Source organism: Pelodiscus sinensis, chromosome 10, assembly GCF_052426305.1.
Source record: "Pelodiscus sinensis isolate ZL-2025 chromosome 10, ASM5242630v1, whole genome shotgun sequence".
NCBI classification, from domain to species: Eukaryota; Metazoa; Chordata; order Testudines; family Trionychidae; genus Pelodiscus; species Pelodiscus sinensis.
Window position 1 is genome coordinate 11,641,915 of NC_143061.1, and position 22,524 is coordinate 11,664,438.

At 39.1% G+C, this 22,524-nt stretch overlaps 1 protein-coding gene across 2 annotated transcripts in view; it reads right to left on the bottom strand.

The window, feature by feature from the left end:
- Positions 1–1,338: 1,338 nt before the first annotated feature.
- PIK3CA (phosphatidylinositol-4,5-bisphosphate 3-kinase catalytic subunit alpha) overlaps positions 1,339–22,524 on the bottom strand; it is a 67,521-nt gene continuing 46,335 nt past the window's right edge. For both annotated transcript variants that reach the window (XM_075938017.2, XM_075938018.2), the window contains 12 exons: positions 21,355–21,479; positions 20,913–20,994; positions 18,252–18,416; positions 17,541–17,644; positions 15,683–15,854; positions 15,255–15,361; positions 14,670–14,791; positions 13,191–13,269; positions 11,058–11,228; positions 9,912–10,029; positions 9,551–9,702; positions 1,339–8,187 (listed from right to left, as the gene is read on the bottom strand). In XM_075938017.2, the coding sequence (XP_075794132.1) occupies positions 7,917–8,187; positions 9,551–9,702; positions 9,912–10,029; positions 11,058–11,228; positions 13,191–13,269; positions 14,670–14,791; positions 15,255–15,361; positions 15,683–15,854; positions 17,541–17,644; positions 18,252–18,416; positions 20,913–20,994; positions 21,355–21,479 (1,668 nt within the window). In that variant the 3' untranslated portion in view covers positions 1,339–7,916. The remainder of the gene's footprint in view (positions 8,188–9,550; positions 9,703–9,911; positions 10,030–11,057; positions 11,229–13,190; positions 13,270–14,669; positions 14,792–15,254; positions 15,362–15,682; positions 15,855–17,540; positions 17,645–18,251; positions 18,417–20,912; positions 20,995–21,354; positions 21,480–22,524) is intronic.

Consider the following 22,524-nt stretch of genomic DNA (forward strand, 5'->3'; position numbering starts at 1 on the left):
GCCAGACAAAAAGGTCTCCACGGGCCGGATGAGAGGGCCTCGCGGGCCGTAGTTTGGAGACCCCTGATTTAGAGCATCAAACCCCCCAAGGATATAGATTATAGGTCTGTCAATTTATCTGCATTAACGCCTGCGATTAACGCATGAATGGCAGGCATTAATGCTGTGCTGCCCCTTTGAAGTGCCGTTCCAGTGCTTCAAAGGGGCAGCATATTAGGAGCCTGGGATTAGCTGGAGTCCCCAGCTGACCTTGGGTTCCGGGCAGCGCTGCTCCTTTGAAGCACCGGAGCAGCACTTCAAAGGGGCAGTGAAACGTGGAGCTGGGGATCAGCTGGACACTCCAACTGATCCTGGGCTCCTGCGGTGCTGCCCCTTGGAAACACTGCTGCAGTGTTTCAAAGGGGCAGCACACAGGATTAAATTTTTTAATTGAGTGATTAATTGTGATTAATGTTTTTAATCACTTGATAGCCGTAATAGATTACCATTGAATAGGTTTAACATCTTAACAGAAAACTCCCTTTACCAAGGCCATGATGTGAGCACTTTGCTACTAGGGTCATGAAGCAACTGAAATATAGATATAGCTAAGGATGCTATTTGTTTTCTTTGTACAGAATCCCTTAGTGAGCCTGAACCATGTCACATTCAGGTTAGGCTGTGATATACCCCCTTTAAAAAAATGCATTTGAGAGATCTCCCTTTGAAATATAAAACAGCTGCTATTTCCACAAAGAAAATACTTACTTAAAAAGATAACTCTACCTTTACAAGAGTCGTCAATAGGACTGGTGTTTAAAGAGCCATTTTGATGTTCTTATTTCAGCAATGAATAACCTCTCAAATTTGCTTTTCCTGTTTTCAAAATTAATCTTACAGACATCACCAAGTCTTTTCTAATAAACCTTACTCGATGTTGCTATGACATGCCTTTGTTTGCTTCAACTACAGCAAAAAAGCTTTAGGAGAATTTTCAGAACATAATCAACACCTAAACATTTAAATCCCTCTCATACTGCCTGGTTGAAACACCTCAAAATTTGGGCAAACATCATCGAACACCACACATTTAAAGCCCAAGTGACTTACAGGATAAAAATCACATATAAATGGGAATAGTGTCAACTTTAACTGGAGAGGTTACTGCCTCTTCCTAAATCTAAGCACAAAGTAATTATCTCTATTAATTTTTTTCCCCAACAGGTGTTACACGTTTTCTCTGTAGTGTCTTTCTTGTCTGTTTGGAATGCATCAGATATGAAACACCTAAAACATGCTCCAAATCAGCAGAAAGCTCATCACCAACTCTTATACAAATATGCATATTTCAAAATACAAAACTGTACCAACCATATCATTTTAATTTACTTTTAGTATATACATTGACACTCAAAAATGTGATAAAAACAAATACACATCATGATGAGATACAGACTGCAAAGTTAAATAAAAAGCAGACTTTACAGGTTTGGATGAACATAAACTACAATAAGTGCATAGGCCAAACGTTTCTTGCTATTTGAGTAGCACAGCAAAAAGGAAAAAATGAATGTTTAAAGTGATATTGCAAGACTATAATCTCAATACAACAACACATGCATCTTGCTGTGTCTTAAATACTTTTTTTGGACCATTACTAAGAGTCCCCCCCTTATGCTGAACAATGTGTTATACCACAGAACCTTTATCCATAGAATGACTAATTAATTACAGGGCAATATTTTTTCTCTAGTTAATAGTTACTTTAAAGGATAGGAATTTTCTACATTTTAAGAGATTTCAAGTAAATACTTGGAGCATTTATGTTCTCCTCTTGATACAGGCACATAATTTCCATTAGTTTTAAGGATAACATGTGGGCACTGAGTAGAATACACCCACTTGGACTCTATTTATCCAAAATTCTTGCAACTGTGAGTACCAATTATGCAGAAAACATGAAACAGGCTTTCAAAAGCACAAGAGCCTTGGAAGTCAGTTTGTGGTCAAGTGTTCCATTTTTTAAAGCAAAGATGGAGGCATAGATGTCTTCCCTTTGTTGATGGGTACATATAAAATATACATCTCAAGTCAGTGGGCTTTGTCAATATCCAGAGCATGACTGTCAGTTATCACTAGCAGAAAGAGGAAGGGGAAACTTTACAAGAAAATAAAAACAGTTTTGAGCCCATGGTGTCTGTAAGGCAGAAAGAGGATTAAACCTTTTCCATTAAAAAAGAAATTAAGACAGTTTTGGCCAGTTGATAATCTCAATGAGTCAAAGAAAATTAAATCAAACCAGATACTGATTAAATGTATTTGCAGGTAAGAAGAATCCGGTTTGGCCCTCATGAACTAGGAGAATAGGGTAGGCATATAAAGATTATTAAAGATAAAGTCTTGCTCAGTTTCGTCTCTCCGTAGCCTGAGATATTCAATAAAACTGGGTAACTGGGTATGACCACAGATTAGATAAGTTCAGATAGTGGGCCAGATCCTCAACTATTTACTGTATATGAGCACAGTTCCACTAAAATAAATGTTGCTACTATAATTTACATGTTGGGAGATTTAGTAGTATCCCATAAACCATATGACGTGAATTTTTTTTGTATTATTGCCTCTCACGAACATCACACCACACAGAGTGAAAGTAAGGACACACTGTACGGTATATGTATTTTGAAGCATGTTTCAGCATTAATTTTTGTAAGTATTTTCACAAGTGGTTGTGTTCTAAAAACAAAAAAGTGAAATATTCCAGGTTATATTCACCTGGAGGCACCTCTATCAAGATTTTGACTAACTCTCCTCATGCTGGTAGTATACTATGTCCCAGGATACCTGAAAAAAAAAATTAAAAAAAATCCGAAGAATATTATGCTCCCAATGCCATATCAAGAACAATCATGTCTTCTGAAATCATATTTCATAAAGCACCCAACTGTGATCATGGAATAGGGAGAGAAACTCTTTTTTCTAGGATAGAGCTTTCTTTAAACGGGTCATCCTTGAAGTCTTAAAAACAGAAGTAAAAGGCTATTACACTCCTGAAATGTAAAAGTGCATGAAGCTGGTTAATAGAAAACAAATATTTAAAATTATAGGTGTTTTACCAGCCAGTGTCACCAACTTGCATCTGGAACATTCTCAGGGCTTGTCTACACTTGAAATGCTACAGATGCACAGTTATATCACTACAGAGCTTCAGTGTATCCGGAGAGGTGGTATCAAAGTTTTAAAAAAGTCCTTCCATTGACCTAACCCAGGATGGAAGGCACTAGAATGGCTTCACTATGCTGCTCAGGGGAGTGAATATTTCATACCCTTGAATGACACAGTCAAGCTTGCTCAATTTTCTAGAGCAGTCCAGGCCTGAGCAAAATAAATTTTCATGTGTCACATGGACAAGCAAACAAGGGCTGGAGAATCTCTCTCAGATGAAAGGCCCAATTCTGATTACTCAAATGCTGCTGTGAATCAAGAGTAACTCTATTCATCAGAATTTCACCAAAGTGACATGCGAGTTACTGGAAACCCAAAGTCTCTACTAGGTCTGGCTCTTGCATGCAAGTTTCTACACAGGCTCAATTTTTGATTAGTTTGTTTATCAACGGAGACCTAAAACCTTGACTATCTGCAGGATGGAATAGTGCAAAACATTTTGGACAGATAGAGCCTTACATAAACTGAGACAAATTTGACCAAAGAAAAAAATAAATAGAAATTCACTATTGGTATCAAGTATATTGCAACATTAACTGGGCTTCAAGAATTTACCACAAGTGTCCACAGCTGTATAGTATTTGTATAAAAAGGTGGTTCTTCACTCAAGTAAAACTTTTAAAAAAATGAAATATGGAAGTTGTATAAAAAAATTAGAAGCAGCATATCAAAATTCTGCCCGAACCACAGAGTTTTCTTTAAAAATGAAGCATTTTAAAGATGTCTGACTTCACACTATATCATAATTTCAAGTGGCTTTTTTGTTTTTAAACTGGTCCAGCCCAGGTCTGTAACCTGTACAGACATGAAAAACAGGAGGAAATCACAATTATTGTTCAGAGCAAACAGAGCATGTCAGTTATAAAATGACAATGCAAATGAAAATATCCCTAAAATTGTTAACATGGGCTACTGACCACTACAGGGTTTAGATGACTTTGCATTAAAAAAAGTTAGAGGTCAAATATGCAGTATGTAGAGAACTTGGTAATTCTGACAGTGCCCTTAATATCTAGGCTTTTCATATTTTTTCCCATAACATACCAAACCACTTACAAATTTGGTTTTGTTTATATGTTTTTCATAAAAGCAAATTATACTGATAGACTGTTTTACACCAGAAACTACTAATGCACTCTTTAAGAACAGAAAAGTGTGCATATGCAAGTCAGCACAAGAGTTTCTTCTGTAACTTTTTAGAAAAATGTATTTCAAGAAAAAAAAAGCAGCAGCATCCTGTTTTGTCAAAAAACAAATAGTTTCACAGTTGAAAAAAATTAGTTACATTGGTTTACAATTTAATACATATTCCTTAAGTCACTTTTTCTAATGGCTTTGTCATAAAAATGTAAAGACAAACCCTGGGCTCCTTGCTCTGATTAGACTCCTCTGCAATTGGCTTCTATGGGAGTTTTGCTGGAGCAAGATGCTTAGATTCAGTCCAAGCACAAAAATCAACTTCTTTAATGTTTGCACAGCTGGTATTCAGAGCAGAGGGAACATTTTCAAACCTCTATTCCGGTTAAATGTCAATTGTAAAAAAACTATTTAAAAAAATCAAATTCCAAACAATATCAAAGTCGCCTATATATTTATGGTCTGCAAAGCAAATATTTTCCTGTAGCTGAGATAGTGGGTTTGATTCCCCCCCACATACCAGTTTAAGATAAGAGTAACTCCATGGAAGTCCATGGCATATTCGGGGGAAAGAGGGTGTTATTTTTTGTTAACACGAACTACTGTTTCAAATCCCTTATCCCCATCCATTATCTTCCCATGCTTCCATTTTCTTTAATTATAAAGTTACCCCAAACCTTATTATACCTAGGTTAGCTAGTTAGTTTGCTTTCTTCTAGTATGCATATAAGAACTCTTTTATAGCTCATGCAGTATTGTTGACGCAGTCTCTTCGAGATATCGGGTCTAATTTTTCACAACACTGCAACATATGCAAAGTGGGTGCAAAACACTACCATTCTGAGATGGCAGCATTTAACATGAGGTGCAAAATATGAAGAATCAAGCCCATAAAAATCCAACAAACTCGAGCGGACCTTTTAGTTCAGGTCCTAAAAGGAATCTTTCTATAGGGTAATATGTTATCCTTATGATTCTTCTTGTATTGAGACAATTAATGTGGCACTTTAACACATCTCTCTGTTAAATCATGAATTACAGCACTCAGGGTTTCAGATCTGTATCCTGTAACTGAATTTCTTGCTGGAACTAATCCCCAATTAAAAAAAATAAAAACTAGAACATTAGCATGGATTGACTGTACATAAGGGTAGTTGTGTTCTAATAACATTCATATCCAAGCAAAGGGACAGAGGACTGCTGGATTCCTCTAAAATGTTCTACAGAGATAAGACTAGCCATATTTCCCACTCAAGTCTTAGTATTTCTTGGTATTTTTCATGAAAACTGTGGGTTTTTTTTTTTACCATATTATTTAGTCAAGTACCTGTGTGTTCAATAAGCAACTGTAGGAATCAAATGACTAGAAAAGTGTCTTAAAAGGCCAAATAAAAATCTTAGCTTTACTGCTATCCACACCTTCTATAATTACACATTTTTAACACATTATATTTTGCTAAATGAATCCAACCACTCAATACTTCATAGATACAGCCTGTACAAAGTACAGTTTGTTTATAAAGTTGGACTCTAATACCAACTCTCAGCATATATACATCTGGTATTGCACTTTTTTGAGTGGTACCTACACCTATATGTGTTGGTCTGCGTGCAAATAAACCCGTCCGCTTCAAACTCCTGGGCTTTTGGAATTCATTTCAAATGCCGTGAATCTAACAAGTTTAAAACACTGGAACAAATCTCACCTTCAGAATCCTGGGTTTAGCAAGTTGTCAAAAATATTTCAGAGTTTATAAAAAACGTTCTGCCTGCAGCTGTGCATAAGAACAATCTAAAAAACTCTAGTAGTCTTGATACTTGCAAAAGCTGTTGCCTAACAATTTGATTATTCTCTTACTCACATTCTCACACAGAGCATTCGAGAAAGACAGAGCACATGTATAAAAGTGTGCATGCTATAAAATGTTTGTTTGGCAGCATCACATGCTATGAGCTTTCCAAAGTATTTACTATAAGTAGCTGGTACTCATTTTGAAAATGCAAATTTACTTCTTATGTGTTGTTTATAGGGATTAAACAGCTACTTTTAAAGAAGCAGGAAAGAGAAGAGAGAAAGAGAAAAGATGGACCCAGAGGCTGAGCATTTAGCCATACTTTCCTTGAACAGCCAGCATATCACTTAGGCCATGTCTACATTTACCAGTAGATGGCACTACTGCAGCTGATGCTGCCGTTTTGATTTAGTGGGTCTGGTAAAGACTTGCTAAGTTGATGGTAGAGTGCACTCCTGTTGACTCCTGTACTCAACCTTCCCAAGAAGAATAGGGTAAGTTGGCAGGAGAGCACCTCCCACAGACACCGTAGTAAGTCAGCCTAAGGTAGAGCGACTCCAGTTATGTTGTTCATGTAACTGAAGTAGTGTAACATAGGCTGACTTACCGCAGTAGTGTAGACCAGTCCAAAGTAATGTTAAGAACATTGCCTGAGATTCTTTGAAGAGATCAGGGACAAGTTCAATGCCGGCACAAGTGAGTACATCTCCCACTGATTTCAGTGGTACTTGTATCCTTTTACACCAGGGTTGCATTTGGTCCTGTGAGTACAGCTGAACACCAGTGACATTATGGACAACAGGAGTCTTGACACAGAGAACTGTGTTACAAAATTAAATGAGTGAATATGGGACAAATCATGTAAATAAAGAATATATATATATTAATAGTTCCTATTATATAAATAGCCTTTATAAAAATAATCTTTCAATAATTTTAACAACTAACCTTTTTCTAGGCTCTGGAAAACATGTGAAAAAGTCTATTGTGTTCAAGTTAGATTAAATCAAATCCCAAAGTGAACACTACAATGGTTTGTTGCACTAAACCCTATCCTGCTCATTCAATTTCTAAGTCAGTCAGTTGGGATGCTGGGGACCAGAGTTTTTGTGAAGCTATAATTTTCTTCCTTACAAATACTGTCCAGGAGAATACCACATATAGAAGGCCTATTTCCTACTTCTTTCAAAATGGCGCAAATGACAGACCAGAAGTCAAAGGTTCAATTAAAACCAAAATATATTATGCCTCTGACTAAATTTAAAGGAACTGTCCCCTCACTTTAATATTTTAAATCTGAGTTGCAAAACTCCTTCAATTTCAACACTATACCTACTATTTAAATACCTATGAAAACACTATGTTTTCTTCCTTTTCAATACTTTGCAACCCAACATAATCTTTAAAGTGATACCAGACCTACTGTAATGTGTGATGAACTATTTTTGATGCTAGCATGATTTTCCTTCTCTCAAATTAAACAAAAAACTTCCTGCCAAACTTCCAAGTTTACCTTTTTGGGCTTAAGGCATAACATGAAGTTGCACATCACACAAAAGCTTAAGTTTGAAGTGTATAGTTTTAGTGCTATCTGAAACCCCACTTTTTACATTATTTTTGAAAAAATTCTGAGTATTTCATGTTTGCTCTTTCTGTATATTCTAATGCCATCTGTGGTTTGTGCAATTCCTATGCAACCAGTCTTTGCTGCTGACAAGTATTAACAGTGCAGTGTAGCACCCATAAAGTGGGCTATCAGTTTATCATCTCTTTACTTTCACTTCAGTTCAATGCATGTTGCTTTATTGTGTGGAAGATCCAGTCCATTTTTGTTGTCCAGCCACCATGATGAGCATCATTCATCTGTTTCATGAAATATTCTAGAGCTTCTTGTTCACTTTTGTCCAGTGCAAGCGTCTTTCGTATGTAGGCAATATCATCAAAAGATTGTAGTTCTGGCATTCCTGAGCCAAGCATCATGGAGAAGAGATTTATGAAGAGATTAGCATGCTGCCGAATTGCCAAGTAAGCCTTATAACACATCTCCTGAAACCTTAAAAAGACAGACAAGAGTGGTTCATTTAAGATAGGTAATATTGGATCCACAATAGCTTTAATTTTTGGATGCAACAGGTGGTGAGAGGCAGGTGTGCCACTAAAAAAGTTTGAGGACCACATTTAAAAAAAAATGTAAATGGCACAGGAAAAAAATTAATTGTACTATCTTCCTTCATTTCGTCCACTCAGAGGAGGTCTGTCTACCAGTTAAGTTGATCTAAGTAAATCACTCAGGGATGTGAAAAAGCACCTTCGCTTCCACCCCTTCAGCAAGGTAAATTTTGCACACTACTGTCCACACCAGTGCTATGTCAACACGGGAGTCCTTTCCCACCAATACTACTTATGCTTCTTGCTAAGGTGGAGTCATTATGCATATGAGAAAGTGCTCTTCCGTTGGTATAGCACATCCTCACCAAACACACTATTGTAGTGCATCTGTATCTGTGCAGCTATGCTGATGTAGCACTGTAGTGTGGATTTGCCCTTACATTAGCTTAATTTTTAAATGATTTTACAGTGCCTAATTCATACCAGATAAATTAGAGACAGACTTTCACTTTTAAATCCCTATTTTGAGTTCATAAACTCAAAATGTAAGAAGTGAAATATTTAAAGGAAATCCATCAAGCCACTTGAGTTACACAAGTCTAAGAAGATTAGATATTTTATGCATTAAATCAAAATGGATCATTACCAGTAAAATTTACCAAAGGTCAACTGTAGTTCTAAAAAAGTTACACTTAACATCCACCTTGGGCAGACAATGAGACACAGATGTGTGTCCCACAACTTGATGTAAAATTGGATGCCTGCATATGTTTCTGAGTTAAATGAAACTAATACCTATACAGCAGGGCGTGGGGAACATTTTTTGGATTGGGAGCCACTGACCCACAGAAAAATCAGTCAGGGGCTGAACACAACTGAGAAGCCAAGTGAAAAGCCCCTGACAAAAGGAAGAAAGACACTTCGCACATTCCCCTTGCACACCAGATCCTAGTGGGAGCCCAGGCTAATAGATTTTATGTGCTCCAGCCCCACAGGTGGGTAGCGGGGGGGGAGGGGGGAAAGGAGGTGGAGTGCCAGCACAGGCTCTCCAGTGCTGAGCCTCAGGGGGCCAGATCCAGGCAAGCCAGGGGCTGCATCCCACCTCTGGGAAGGAGGGTCCCTACCCCTACTATACAGGGTCTTATGACACACGCATTTGATTCAGGTCAAAGACTAGAGTATTAAAGATCACTGGGTCTTTATTATATCTAAGATATTTTGCTACAAGATACATCAAAATATATAACAAAAACTGATTACATATTTTCATGTATGTGAAATAACTGCTTAATTAAAAGGTAGCTTACCTTTCAAATTCCCTTGTTTTGGTACATTCTTGGGCTCCTTTACTAATCACTATTAAGAAATCTTGTGTTAAGACAAATGGCACACGCTCTCGTTTGTAACCAAATTTTTTCTTCTTGTGATCAAGAAAGTGTCCAAAATCTATGTGAAACAGCTTCAAAGAAGGAGCAAATGGTTACACATTTAAAAATGAGTGTGCTCATTTAGCCAGCTTTCATAGTAATATAGGTTCATCTAGTCTTTGCATGAATTTGTGATCCAAATACTAGTATGCCATACAACTATTACTGTACATCAGAAAGAGGACATATTATATAAATGAATTTTTGTAGAGAGACATGTTTTGGAAAAATAGTATCTTACTTGTCCATCATCTTTCACCATGATATTACTATTGTGACGATCACCAATTCCCAGTATGAAGGTAGCAACACAATAGCCAGCACAAGAGCGTGTAAACAAATCAATAGCTGCATCATACCTGTTGAGAACAAACAAAAGAGGCATTATTCTTCTGAATTTCTAACACCACAACAGTAAAGAAATAGCATATGATGAAAGAAGTGTATACTAGTTTAATGAAGTCACTCAAATCAAGACTTACAGATTGAACCTCTGTGGTCTGGGACTCTCTAGTCTGGTAACATGTGGTTTGCTGAACGTGAGCACCCCAGCGGAGAGGTTACCAGTGGCTGGGGGCAAATCTGGTCAGCAGGGCATCAGACCCTACATCAGGAGGGGCCGGGAAACCAGCAGGGCCATCTGAGGCCATGGGGGAGCGGGGAAGAGTCCACAGGGCAGGAGTACTGCAAAACCCACAACTGGCAGAGCCAGCAAGCTGGCGGGCTGCAGGAGTCCACGGGGGAGATGTGTGTTCAAGAGTCCACGGTGTGGCTGGGAAACTGCCAAGACTGCAGCCATTGGGGGAGGGGGGGTGGAGAGAAGGGGGGAGGGGTAAGGGCAGCCAGGCCAGGTGGCTGGAGAAAGGAGCCCAGCAGAGAGGCCAGTGGTCCCCCCCGAAAAACTCCCTTGGCCAGGTCCCGAGGGTGCTGGACCAGGGAGGTCCAACCTGTACTTGGATTTTACCATTAACCAAATCAAAATATTAGGAAGCGATTCAATGTTTTTAGAATACACAATACATATAGTAAGATCAATAAATAATAAATTCACTGTTAGAGCAATTTTCTTAAAGACACAGAAATTTTCACTTTGGTAAGCTACCAATGGAAATTCAGATTCAAACCATACATTTGTTCAAGAGTATTTCTTAAATTGCCAATTTTTGGCCAAATGCTGCATTGTCACAATATTACACAATGCCTTAGTCTCAAGAAGAGAGCTATGGACAGCAAAAATACTAGGTGAGAAGTATCAATGTATGATTTAGTTGCCCGCTTCAAGAATGGAGGCATTAAATATTTCTGTTTTGCAGCTTCCATCAAAAACAATTCCACCCTCCAAAAACATGGAAATTAAAAGGAGAATAATTAAATATAAAAACCTCACATTTCTCCTTTGTTCTTGTCCTTGAGCCACTGATGTAATGTGTGGCTGTTGAATTGCAATGCACCTTTTAGACCACCTTTACACTGAATTTGCATAATTGTATGAGAGCTTCTCACCACCTCAATAAGTCCCACACAATCACCAATAGACAAACAGCCATAAGGCAACATCCTGGAAGAAAAAGAATTGTTTATAAAGAGCACGTTTTCAGACAGAAAGCATTTTAAACGGTACAAAATATGCACGTTCTGGTCAGTAACCTTAGTCAGTTTTTACTAGATTTAACTTCGCAGAGTTCTGCTGAAAATAATTTGGCTATAGGGTTTTCAAATGTATCAGAAGTGTTGAGAAAAGAGTGTGCAAGAACATTAGGTACAGTGCACTACTCTGTTGCCAATGCATCTGGTAATTTCCTAGTTTTATACTGAAAAAGATTTTAGCTAAAAGTGACAGTATAACATACAGAAGCATTAGTAACTTTTATCGCTTCAGATTATTCAAAATACTGCAGTCCATAAACTGATCAATGCCTTATGTGAAAATTTTGGTGGTCTCAGTCTATTTCCAGGGAACGACCATCAGTAAGACTACCTTAAAGCCAGCATTGCTGCAGATCATGAGTTTCCATTACAATTTTATAATATTGTCAGGTAATAGCTCTGGACATATATTTAATTTTTTCCCTGTAAGCATTTTTCTGTATTGTGTTCCTGGTAGCACTCAGGATGTTCCCTTAAAGCAGGGTTGAACAATAATTTTTAATGGGGGGGGGGGGGGGGGAGGGCTCTCCAAGATTTTGACAAGTGGTCAAGGGCTGCATTTCTCCTGATAGGGTGTGGGATCTGGGACAGAGATTGGTGCAGAAGGGAGCTTAGGGTAGGGGACTGGGGTGTAGGAGGTGGTATGGCATCTGATTGAAAGACTGTGGTCTGGGGCAGAGGCTTGGGGTACAGAGTTTGGAGGGATATGGGTGCAGGAGAGGCTTTCTGGCTCTTGGAGGGGGTGCAGGGTCTGGGAGGCAGTTGTGACCTGGGAGAAGGTTTTGGGTGGTGGCCTGGGGCAGGTAGTTGAGGGGAGAGGAGGGAAAGGGAGTGGATGCCAGAGGCAGGCTCTGGCTGGGAGGAGCTTAGCAAGGTGGCTCCCAGCCAGCAGCCCTGCAAGATCCTGAGCTGCAGTTGCAAGCTGCTCCACAGGGCTCTCCTCCAGGGAGGGTGGGAGGAAGGAGGCATCATTGGCTGGCCCTGCCTCCAGCAAAAATTCTCAGCTCCTTTTGGCTGGAAACTAGCCAATGGGAGCTGAGTGATTTTTCTGGGGGCGGGACGGGTGTGACAGCAGGTTGGGGTTTCCCCATCTCCTGCACCCCTGAAGTGGCACAAACAGACTCCACCAGCCAGTAGAATTGAGGGAGTTTACATCTGTGCTGTGCTGTATCCTGGAGAAGCAATAATCTGGTTACAGGGCTAGGCCTGTGATGCCTCAGCCCCCCTTAAGATGTGGGAGTCTGGGCCCTTAAATCCCAGCCCCCTTGCTCAGGCTACTTCCTCCTTGATTCCAGACAAACTAAAAAACGCTCTTCCAGCTCTGTCCCCCAGCCAGGTGTTGCTCTCTGCCCTCCTTCGTCTCCCTCCCTGGGAGGCTGAGCCTGGGTGTCTGTGTTAATACACATTTGGGAGAGTCAGTGAGAATCTCCCATCACAACACAAGGGGACCACGGATCACAGAGCAGACAGCACCCCTTATTACGTCACAGCAGGACAGAGCACAAAGCTTCCCTCCTTGCTCCCGAGCATCTAGAGCAGCCACATTTAGAACAGCTACAGCTGCATTGTGCTACGGGTCCCAGCAAGGCAGTCGTAGGCTGGATCCAGTGGCATGGCAATTCAGACCCAGCCTGTTAGCTGCCTCTTGCCCACCCCTGCCTTAAAGTCTGGACACTGTCCTGCCTCGAGTATTAAAGTGTGAAGATCTGACAAATACATCTTGTTAAATCTATCTACATTTTGAAAGTTTAATTATTCATAATATTCAGATACTGGGTATTCATTTTTCATGGAAAAGGAAAGGAACCATCTGTAGTAATTAGGTTAAACAGAAAACATTAAAGATGGCACTGAAGAACACTCTGTTGCTTACCGAAGATCAAGACCCTGATTTTGCCAGATATTTTCCATAATTCGAATGATTTGAAGTGTCAGCATGTCCTGACGTAAATCTGAAATATTCAAGTACATATATATGTTGTGGATTTTATAAGATCAGCATAAAAGCTTGTTACAAAGTTTTATTTCTTTCCCCCCCCCCCAATATATTTTAGATTGGGATAGTATGTTGTGCCTTTCACTAAAGTTGCAGTCCCTAAAATGTATTATGCATAAGTCTAAAGCAACTTATGCATAATATTAAAAATTAATATAAAATATTAAAAATTAATATAAAAGTTGCTGTGTTAATAAACTTAATCTTCCTGATTCATGAGCTAGACATCAAATATTGCTTTAAAAATGACAGCAAATATTCTAAAGCATTTAAAAATTAGAGTAGTATTACAGTTAAATAATACTATGATCCTATGAAAGTCAATTTTAATTAGGCAAATCAATTTTAATACTATGGAAAGTACAATGCATGCTAGGGATGTCAACTGATAGTCCACTAGATGATTAATCAATAAGCCTCCCCCCTCCTCTTGCTGCCTCTGTATCATAGGCAGTGGGAATGAGGGGGGGGAAACAGGGGCTGGTGACCATGAGGAGCTGGCTTGAAGCAGGAGCCCCACAAGGAGCAGATCTGCCTCCTCCACCTCTTGTGCCACTGCCTCTGATAGAGAGGTAGCAAGGTGGAGGGTGAGGGGGGCAGGCTGGAGCTGATATGCATAGGGAGCTGGCTTTTGGTTTTCTGCGTGTTCTGGCTCTATGGAACTGCCTCCTGCCTACTGCCTCCTACAGAGGACAAAACCTCCTTAAAAGCTGGTTCCTGCCTCCCCCCCAGCACCAGCTCTGTAGTGCCGTCTGCTGCCACCCCACACTGCTGCCGCCTCTGTATAAGAGGCAGCAGCGCAGGGCAGCAGCCAGATGGTCTGTGTGGGGAGCTGGTTTTTAAAGTAGCTCCCCTCACAGAACGCTCCCACCCGCCACACTACACTGCTGCTTCTTATACAGAGGCAGCAGTACAGGGTGACAGGGGGCTCCCCGGGAGTGGAGCCACGAGTGCACTGGCTGCCAGCCCCGCCCTCAGGGACTATTGAATAGTTGTATAACCGATAAGATTTCATGCGGTCACACGACTGCAATTACACAATTTCTAACATCCCTCATGCATAGACAAGTCATGTTCTAAAAGTTCAAAATATCATTATAAAAGAGAGTAAGTATTTGAGAAAGCACAGCCTAGAAGTAAAGCTACAAAAATACTGTGGTTTCTTCATTTTTATAGGCCTGTTTCTTTAGAAACTCAAAATTAGCAAAGCCAAACACAGTATATGTTTACTGTTTTAACATGTAGTCCATAAATTTAGAAAAAAAACCTAGTGTATGAGAAGAAAAGCTTTATATATAAAACACATAACTCTCTGGAATATGTTGACCAGGATATATATGTATTTCGTTCCCTTACCATCTCCATTTTTAAAGATGATTTCATTGTTTTGAAACAACAGTTCAGACATAATATCTGGGTTTTCCCAGTTCAACCAGAGTGGCCTTTTTGCAGAGGACATAATCCTGCATTCCTCAAGCCTACAAAAAGATAAGATTTCTTCGAAATAAGTGTGTTGTTGACATTAATGAATGGTGTTTATAGTATTCCTCCTATCTCTACCTTTTCTTCCCCCAATGCTTACAGCTGATATAACATTATGATGGGCTGAGATGGACAGTTAACTGACAACCATTTTCATTCTTGAGTCTTACATTTCAAGCAAGAAGTGTGCTAGCTTGTGCTGCCTAAGGGAACTGGCTGTATATGATATTCAGGCAGCATCACTTCTGGCCAAATAATAAGACGACTCCTGACAAAAATTGCAAGCATTATTCTGTGATCATTTAACACTGTTTTATAAATGCTACTGGCTTAAGGTTAAAAAAACATCCACTATACGATTTTCTTAGTGCGCTTTAAAATTAAAATCTTTTCCAAGATTAATTTCAGAAAAATGGTCTATTTAAATATTTTGACAAGTTCCATAAGGGAAGAACATACCTGAGATTTCCCAGCTGATGAGCAGGGTTAAGAGGAGAAATAAAGCCTTGTAAGGCATCCATGAAATCTGGTCGCCTCATTTGCTCAACAAGAAACTTCATCTGCACCTGAAGGATAAACACATTTAATCTGAGAACTTGATTATGAGAAAAAAAATGTACATGTTAAGTTTTAATTTTGGCTTAAGATGTACTTGTGTAATGCAAGTGTTAAACACAAAAACAATTGCACAGTAGCCACATGTCAACAGAACTGCTGCATTATTTCTATATTACCTATGAATAGTTGTATGATGCAACATTTATTTAAATGACCTATTCAACTAGCCAACAACAATGGGTATTATCTACTGGAGTAAACATAATCATACTGTTTGTTTTAACTACTGTTATGCATACTTAATTCTTGCATTCTCATAGCAATAATACCTTTTGTGTCTCATCCTTCTTCTCCTGCTTGAGAATATCTGTGAGGTTTATCAGTTTCTCCATAGCTTCCACCTGCCTGCTCAAATGTTTTAGGTACATTCCACATGCTCGACAGTAGGACTCCAAAAGTAAGCCAAATCTCTGGCTTACATTTTTATTATGCATTTCGGATCTATCAAAAGAGAACATTTACAGATGTTACGTTTTGGGCTGATACTGTCCCTGTACCCTCTGACTCAGTCAGCACCATTATCAAGGGAAAGGCCTACATTTGCACTTCTCTCAGAGGAAGTCCATAATTCAGCCCACATTTAGACTGAACAGACCAGGCTACAGCACCTCCTGCTTACCACCTGTTATCTCTATAGCAGAGACCAAAACCACTCCAGGAGCTGATATACCCTAATTAATACAGTGACAGAACAGCTTGTTTGAAACAGAGTAGGATTTATTCATCCACAGTAACATAATACACAGAGAGAAAAAGGTTAAAAACAACAAAAAGCATTCAGACTTTCCCAAATATAGCATTTACCTTGTGCAACTAAGTAGGCCCAATTTAACCAGGATACCCTTCCATTTTTCCCAGGGACCAAGTTACTGCCTGCTTCTCTGCAGCAGACCCACCATCCCTGTGTCTCAGAAGCTCAACTTCTCAACTATATTCAATCTCTTGGTTTGAAAGTTCTTGTATTGAAACACTAAGCTTGCCAAGTAGAGTTACCCTTCAGCCAGCAGCACAAGTAACCTCAAAACCCTATGTTCATGTGGAATAGTAATAGAAACGTAGCCGTGTTAGTCTAGTCTAGCTGAAACAAAAAACAGGACTTTGTAGCACTTTAAAGACTAACAAGATGGTTTATTTTGATCTGAGGAAGTGGGTCTGGCACACGAAAGCTCATCACCTAATAAACCATCCTGTTAGTCTCTAAAGTGCTAACTAGTCCTGGGTTTTGTTTCAGCTATATTCACGTGGAATGTGTTGATAATCACACTGTATGTAGCCAGGTCCCAGCTACTCCAACTAACTACTCAAAAGCAATCTTAAATTTCAACATCATGCACCACCTATTTTGTAACTTTTCATTAACACTTTCAGCAGTGATTTAAGTAGAAAGACAAAGCACAATAATGATCATGACAAAGCTTCATAAGACTGGAAGGGACCTCGGGAGAGTCAAAATCCAGTCCCCTGCTCTCATTGCATTATAGCATACTTAGTCCTGCTATGACAAAGGTTTAACAATAGGAACAGAATAAGTATACGGAAGAGTCAAGAGTGATTGCTTCAATAAACATTAACTAGAGGATAAGAAAGAGTGAAAGAAAATAGAAGAGAGGCGAGGGAAGGAAGACAAATGAAGAATGGTCGTCTTGAAGAGGATTATACTTTCTTACTTAGTGGTATTAAATGCAATAAGGTACTGAAAAAAATAATCAGAAGTTACTGATCTTTGTATAAACATTACACTGAGAAAGGTGGAGGATCTATTTTGGACTGAGTAAGCATGGGGCCCCAAATTTATACTCTTAGCCCATCAGAGAAGGAATTCAGTTCTCATCAGTGACTGAGCATGATATTCCTACCTTACATACAACACTGGCTACTACAAAAAAATCTAAAATTAGGACAGTTCATTATCTTCTGTATTTTTCCAAAATAAATTGACTACAGATTTGAGAACTAATTGTTTAGGGAGTCATGCTGCTTACATAAAAAAAAACCAAACCAAACCAAAACAAAAAAAACCTTATAGTACATAATAGCTTAAGAAAAAAAGGTATTTTATTCTATTTCACACTTCTAACTACTATGGTATAGCTTGGTGGAACCCCACCATTACCCAAGCAAACTTACTTTAAGTGCCAAAAGAAAAAATGTCCTATCCTTTGATTGGTCAGTGCCTTCTTGAGTAAAAATCTCACCAGTAGATTATCCAAATACTGCTCATATTTCAGAACCTATTTATGGGTAAGAAGAAATGAGAATTTGGAACTGCAGCTTTCATTTTGCAAATATTCCAATGGGTAAAACACATCACATAAAAGAACCACAATTCTGGAAAATTTCTGGATTTTGTAATTCAATGTCTGGCCCTCATTTTAGAGTTTGAAATGTTAGCAGGTATTGTTCTAAACCTGCTAAATAGTACACACACTGGAGAAGGTCCAAACTTAACACCTATCTGACTGACATTTCTTCATTAACGGATACCAATCACATTTTAGCCTCATTTTGCTGAAGTTTCTAGAATTGTCTCTTCAGGGCATCTGCACATCATTCCATACTACAGAAGGACAAATGGTCTGGCTGCCAATGTGAATCAGCAAAACAGATCTGTATTTTCAAGCAAGGTCCTAACATCTCACATCCCATTACAGTACAAAAACCAGGTCTGATATTTCAAGGTTGTAACTACTATATTATCTATTCCCCAGAATCATTAAGGAATTACTGTCAAGATTTCTTCTTGCTACACCAGATTTAAGAAGCAACAATTAAAGAATCTGTCAACAATAAATAAATAAATATACATAATTCCTGATTTAACAGAATAAGATAGGATACCTGTACAAGCTGGATTAAGTACTGAGACAATTTATCATCTGTCAAATACTTCTCCAGACACCGAACTGCAAACGCTCGCACCAATGGATCAGGATAATTACAGTCCAAAAGCTCCATTGCCTGTTCTGGCTTGATTGGAGGCCAGTCTTTTACCAAGCAGTACATCTAAGTGGAACAAAACCAACAACCCAACATAACCCAGACATTTTAAGTGGTTGCATGAACAAAACAACAGTTGTGAAATTTCCTATTTAAAAACTGAATTTACTCTTTGATCTCACAAATGACTAACTTATTATATCTTACATCCAGCTAAATATTTTAATCCACCATTGAAAAGCTATAGTAAAAATTACAACCGCAGTCATTCCATAGTCAGTTATGTTAACCCAGTGTAACCCACTGGATAGCAGTACATCAGAGACTGAGCCAAGGACCTCTTGGAGGTAAGAGCAAAAGTCTTTCGAATTAAACACCAGGCTCTACAACTGTTAGCCGTTACAGACTCATATCATCTATACATTAGGCACAAAGTGGGACAGAACACACACCAAACAATGGGTTGCATTACCCCAGTGGTACTCAGTTATGTAACTTGAGACACACATATGCAACCGCCATGACTATTATACACCTCCACCAAATGCACATACTATACTATTAAATATATAACCAAATACTAAAAAAATTTCAATAGAACAAAAACATTTAGCTAACTTTATTTACTGCATGCATTTGATTGCCTGTCAGTTTGACACGTGGCTCTCCCTTTGAGACAAGCTTGGTGAAGCTGGTTTCTATATTTAAGATGGCAATTCAAAGGGACTTTTGTATGCTGGAAAGTAAGATGATTTCACCTGTTGTTTTCAATCTTTGAAAGTGTGGAGAAGAATGCTTGACATCTATAAATTGAGGGGAACATTGAAATAAGCATCCTGGCTAATTTTGAAATTTTTGGAAGATGGCTTGCTAATTTCCAAAGTTCACATCTGTATTTTGACAGAATTAGTGTACCAATGCAGAGCTCTTCAATTCAATGAACCACATCACCCGATCCACATTTCTGAGCTGTGAGCAGATAGCTTCCGTTTCAGCCATCTCGTTTCAGCCATCTCAATGAAAAATGGATTCCTCACCAGAAGCAAAAGTTTGTCATAATTGTTAAAAATCACTGTATCTGGCACCATAATTCTCATTTAGTTCATCCAGCACATTGCAAAGCTGCTTTTGACTCAAGGGAGCAACAATCTACAGCATCGGGGTTTTGCCTCATCACTTTCTCATGTTTGAAAAAGAAAAGATGGTAGTCACCTTTGCTGACACTGCTATGTAGCAACTGAAATTTGACAATGTTTTGACAGCTATGTACAGTTTGTACACAGTCTTATTCTTGCCTTGCATCTTCACATTGAACTCATTTAAGTGCTGAGTGACACTGCACAGAAATGCAATGGAGAGCAATCAGTCTGAATTGCCAAAAACCATAGATACCAAACAAAAAAAATATCTTTCATCCGTTTTTAGAGCTTGTTTCAGCAAAGCTACAGCCCCATTTTTCTCGCCAAGCATAGCAGAAGCACAGTCGTTACTGCTGCAATTTTTTTCTGGCTGTATGTTGAACTTTTTGAAGATATCCAATACAGAGATTTTAATTTCCTCGCCAGTTGTTCTGTTTGTCAAGGGTACCAGGTCTAATAAATCTTCTGTCACGTCAAAAATCAGCAGTGGTAGCTCTGACAAGTAGCAGTAACTGTGGGATGTCATTGATATTCAGGCTATTCATCCATAGCAAGGCTAACACTGAAGACAGACAACTTTTCCCTGAGGATATTTTCAGTGTTCTGCAATATCTGATGCCCATCTCAACACCACTGAATCAGATACCGGTTTTCTCACCTCTCTCAAGCACTTTTTTGTAAGGGAACAGTGTTGATTAGACTATTAAAATGCAGTGTTTTATCATCTCACAATCAACATGAGGCTTCATCTTTCTCATTATTTCATGTGTGATTTTGTAGATGCAGACTTTTTCACTTGTGTTAATATGAAATATGTTTTGTTGTTTTATTCTTTGTTACATGAGGTTTAAGTCTCTCCTGAGTTCGCTTCCCAAGGAGGGGGGGGGGGGGAGAATCAATGCTGAAGTTTGAATGAGTAGTAGTGTAATGTCTGATACAATTAGATTTTGTGACTTGGGCAACAGAATTGTGGCATATGAAAGCAGATCATTTACCTCCACTATTGGGCACAAAGAAATAATCATGTTCCCACTGCTCTCTCAAAGATCTGAACTCATCTTTGTACTTGTGGTTTTTTGTGTTGCTTTCGCCCTGTGTCGTTTCCTGCCCACAGAAGGGAGTAATGACATCCAGTGATTGTTCAAAGAATTCTAATTGTTTTTTAGCTGCACTGAGGAAGGGAAGGGAAGAGTGGGAGCTCCCTCCTGGAGCACTGCAAATCAGCAGTTCACAATGCTCAGGGAGGGAGCCTTGAAAAACTGTAAGCTACACCTCCAAGAGCCACATGCGACTCTCAAGTCGAAGACTGAGCATCACTGCACTAGCACATATTCTAACTCTATTGCTCACTTTCATGCCAGTTGAAGAAAATCATAATGATAAGTGATCGACTAATTCAAGAAACTTTATTAAAGTGTATTACCTGGGCTACTTCATCTCTAGAGTTCCACTTAACAGACAAAAGTAGTTTTGGTAGAATTTCTGGGGTATTTACACAATAGTGTCTGTAAAAGGAAAAAAAAAAAAAGATAAATTATTGTTTACCTCTTTGAATATGCAAGTAAATTTACTTTGATCACTGCAGACTATAGCTCTCAATCCTGAAATATTATGTACCAGTGAGACACTGCAGGCATAAAAAAGTCATATGGGACAGGCATATGTCTATGCAGGTAAGTTTGCAAAAAGTTTGAGGCATATAAAGGACTACATACATCACCTGCTTTCCTCTAAAGTCTTGTATTGTATACTTTCCTAAAATGCTAAAATGCTAACCACAGCAAGGCAGAACATAATGAACAGGACAATTATGTGTTTTATGAAATTAGAGAATTCCAGAACCCTATCTTTACGATTCTTTATACCTGTGGCTCCAAAGGAAGTCCTTCTCTTGCTCAGTGATTTCAGACAGAGGGTCTCGTGTACAAATTGCACGGAGTTGCTCTTTGTCACTTTCTCTTAATTCATTATCTCTAGCTATCCTGTTACTCTGTAAAATAAAATGGTTCGTTATCCTTCCACACTCTTTTCTGCTCTCAGACAAGTTATACACTTGATGTAAACAATATTTTTATATAATGTAGCATCATTTATAGTCTTTTAAAAATCCGTTAGTTTATTGTTTCTTTCAATCCAAGAGTGCAGCTCTATAGGATATTTTTAAAAAGATGGAGAAGTGCCAGCTTTATACTGCTTTGATTTTTGTAAACTGCTTACAATTGCCACAATGAGTGGGGAATTAGGGATGTTAAATTTAGATTAATTAATTAATTGAATAGTCCATTGGCTTTCCATCGACTATTTGATTAGTCGATAAGGGTGTCTCCGCCTTTGAACTGTAGCAAGATACTGGCAGAGCTCTTGCCACAGTTCAAAAGCGGAAGCCCAGCAGGGAACATGAGGTCAGTGGAGGACTGGCTCCGAGCTCCCTGCAGCGCCTGAGCCTTTGAAGTGTACAATAGCCCTGGCGGAACTCTTGTACATTAAAAAAAGAAGAAGCAGTCTTGCAGCAGAACCGGAGCAAGCAGAGACTGCTTCAGCACCCGCTCGTGCCGTTTCCCTCTGTGCCTCTACCTCCCCTGTCCCCCATGGAGACAGTGCTGGGAGGTGGGGGGAGGGGAAGAAAACCGGCTTTTAAGCCAGCTCCCCCCAACACTGGCTCCTGCTCCCTCGCCTTGCTTCCCCTCTTTGACAGAGGCAGCAAGGGAGGGGGGGGAAGCGACTAGTCGCATCACTAGTCAACTATCCAATAAGCTTATGATTATCAGACAGTCGACTAGTCACTTATCCCCACAAGGGATGTAATTCCAAAGAAATGAGATAGGAGAGACGATAGCATGCTACCATTGAATGAGATTCTAGCAAGAGCCCCATGAGCCACAAGATTAAAGTGAGAATCTCATCCACATTTATCAATTTATTCAGGAAATCTGCTGGAAAGGGGAAGAGAAAGTCAAGATTGGAGGATTATGGGGAAAAAAAATAAGTGAAAGGAAAAATGGAACATACCCAGAAAGCTTTAAAAACTAGGGGGA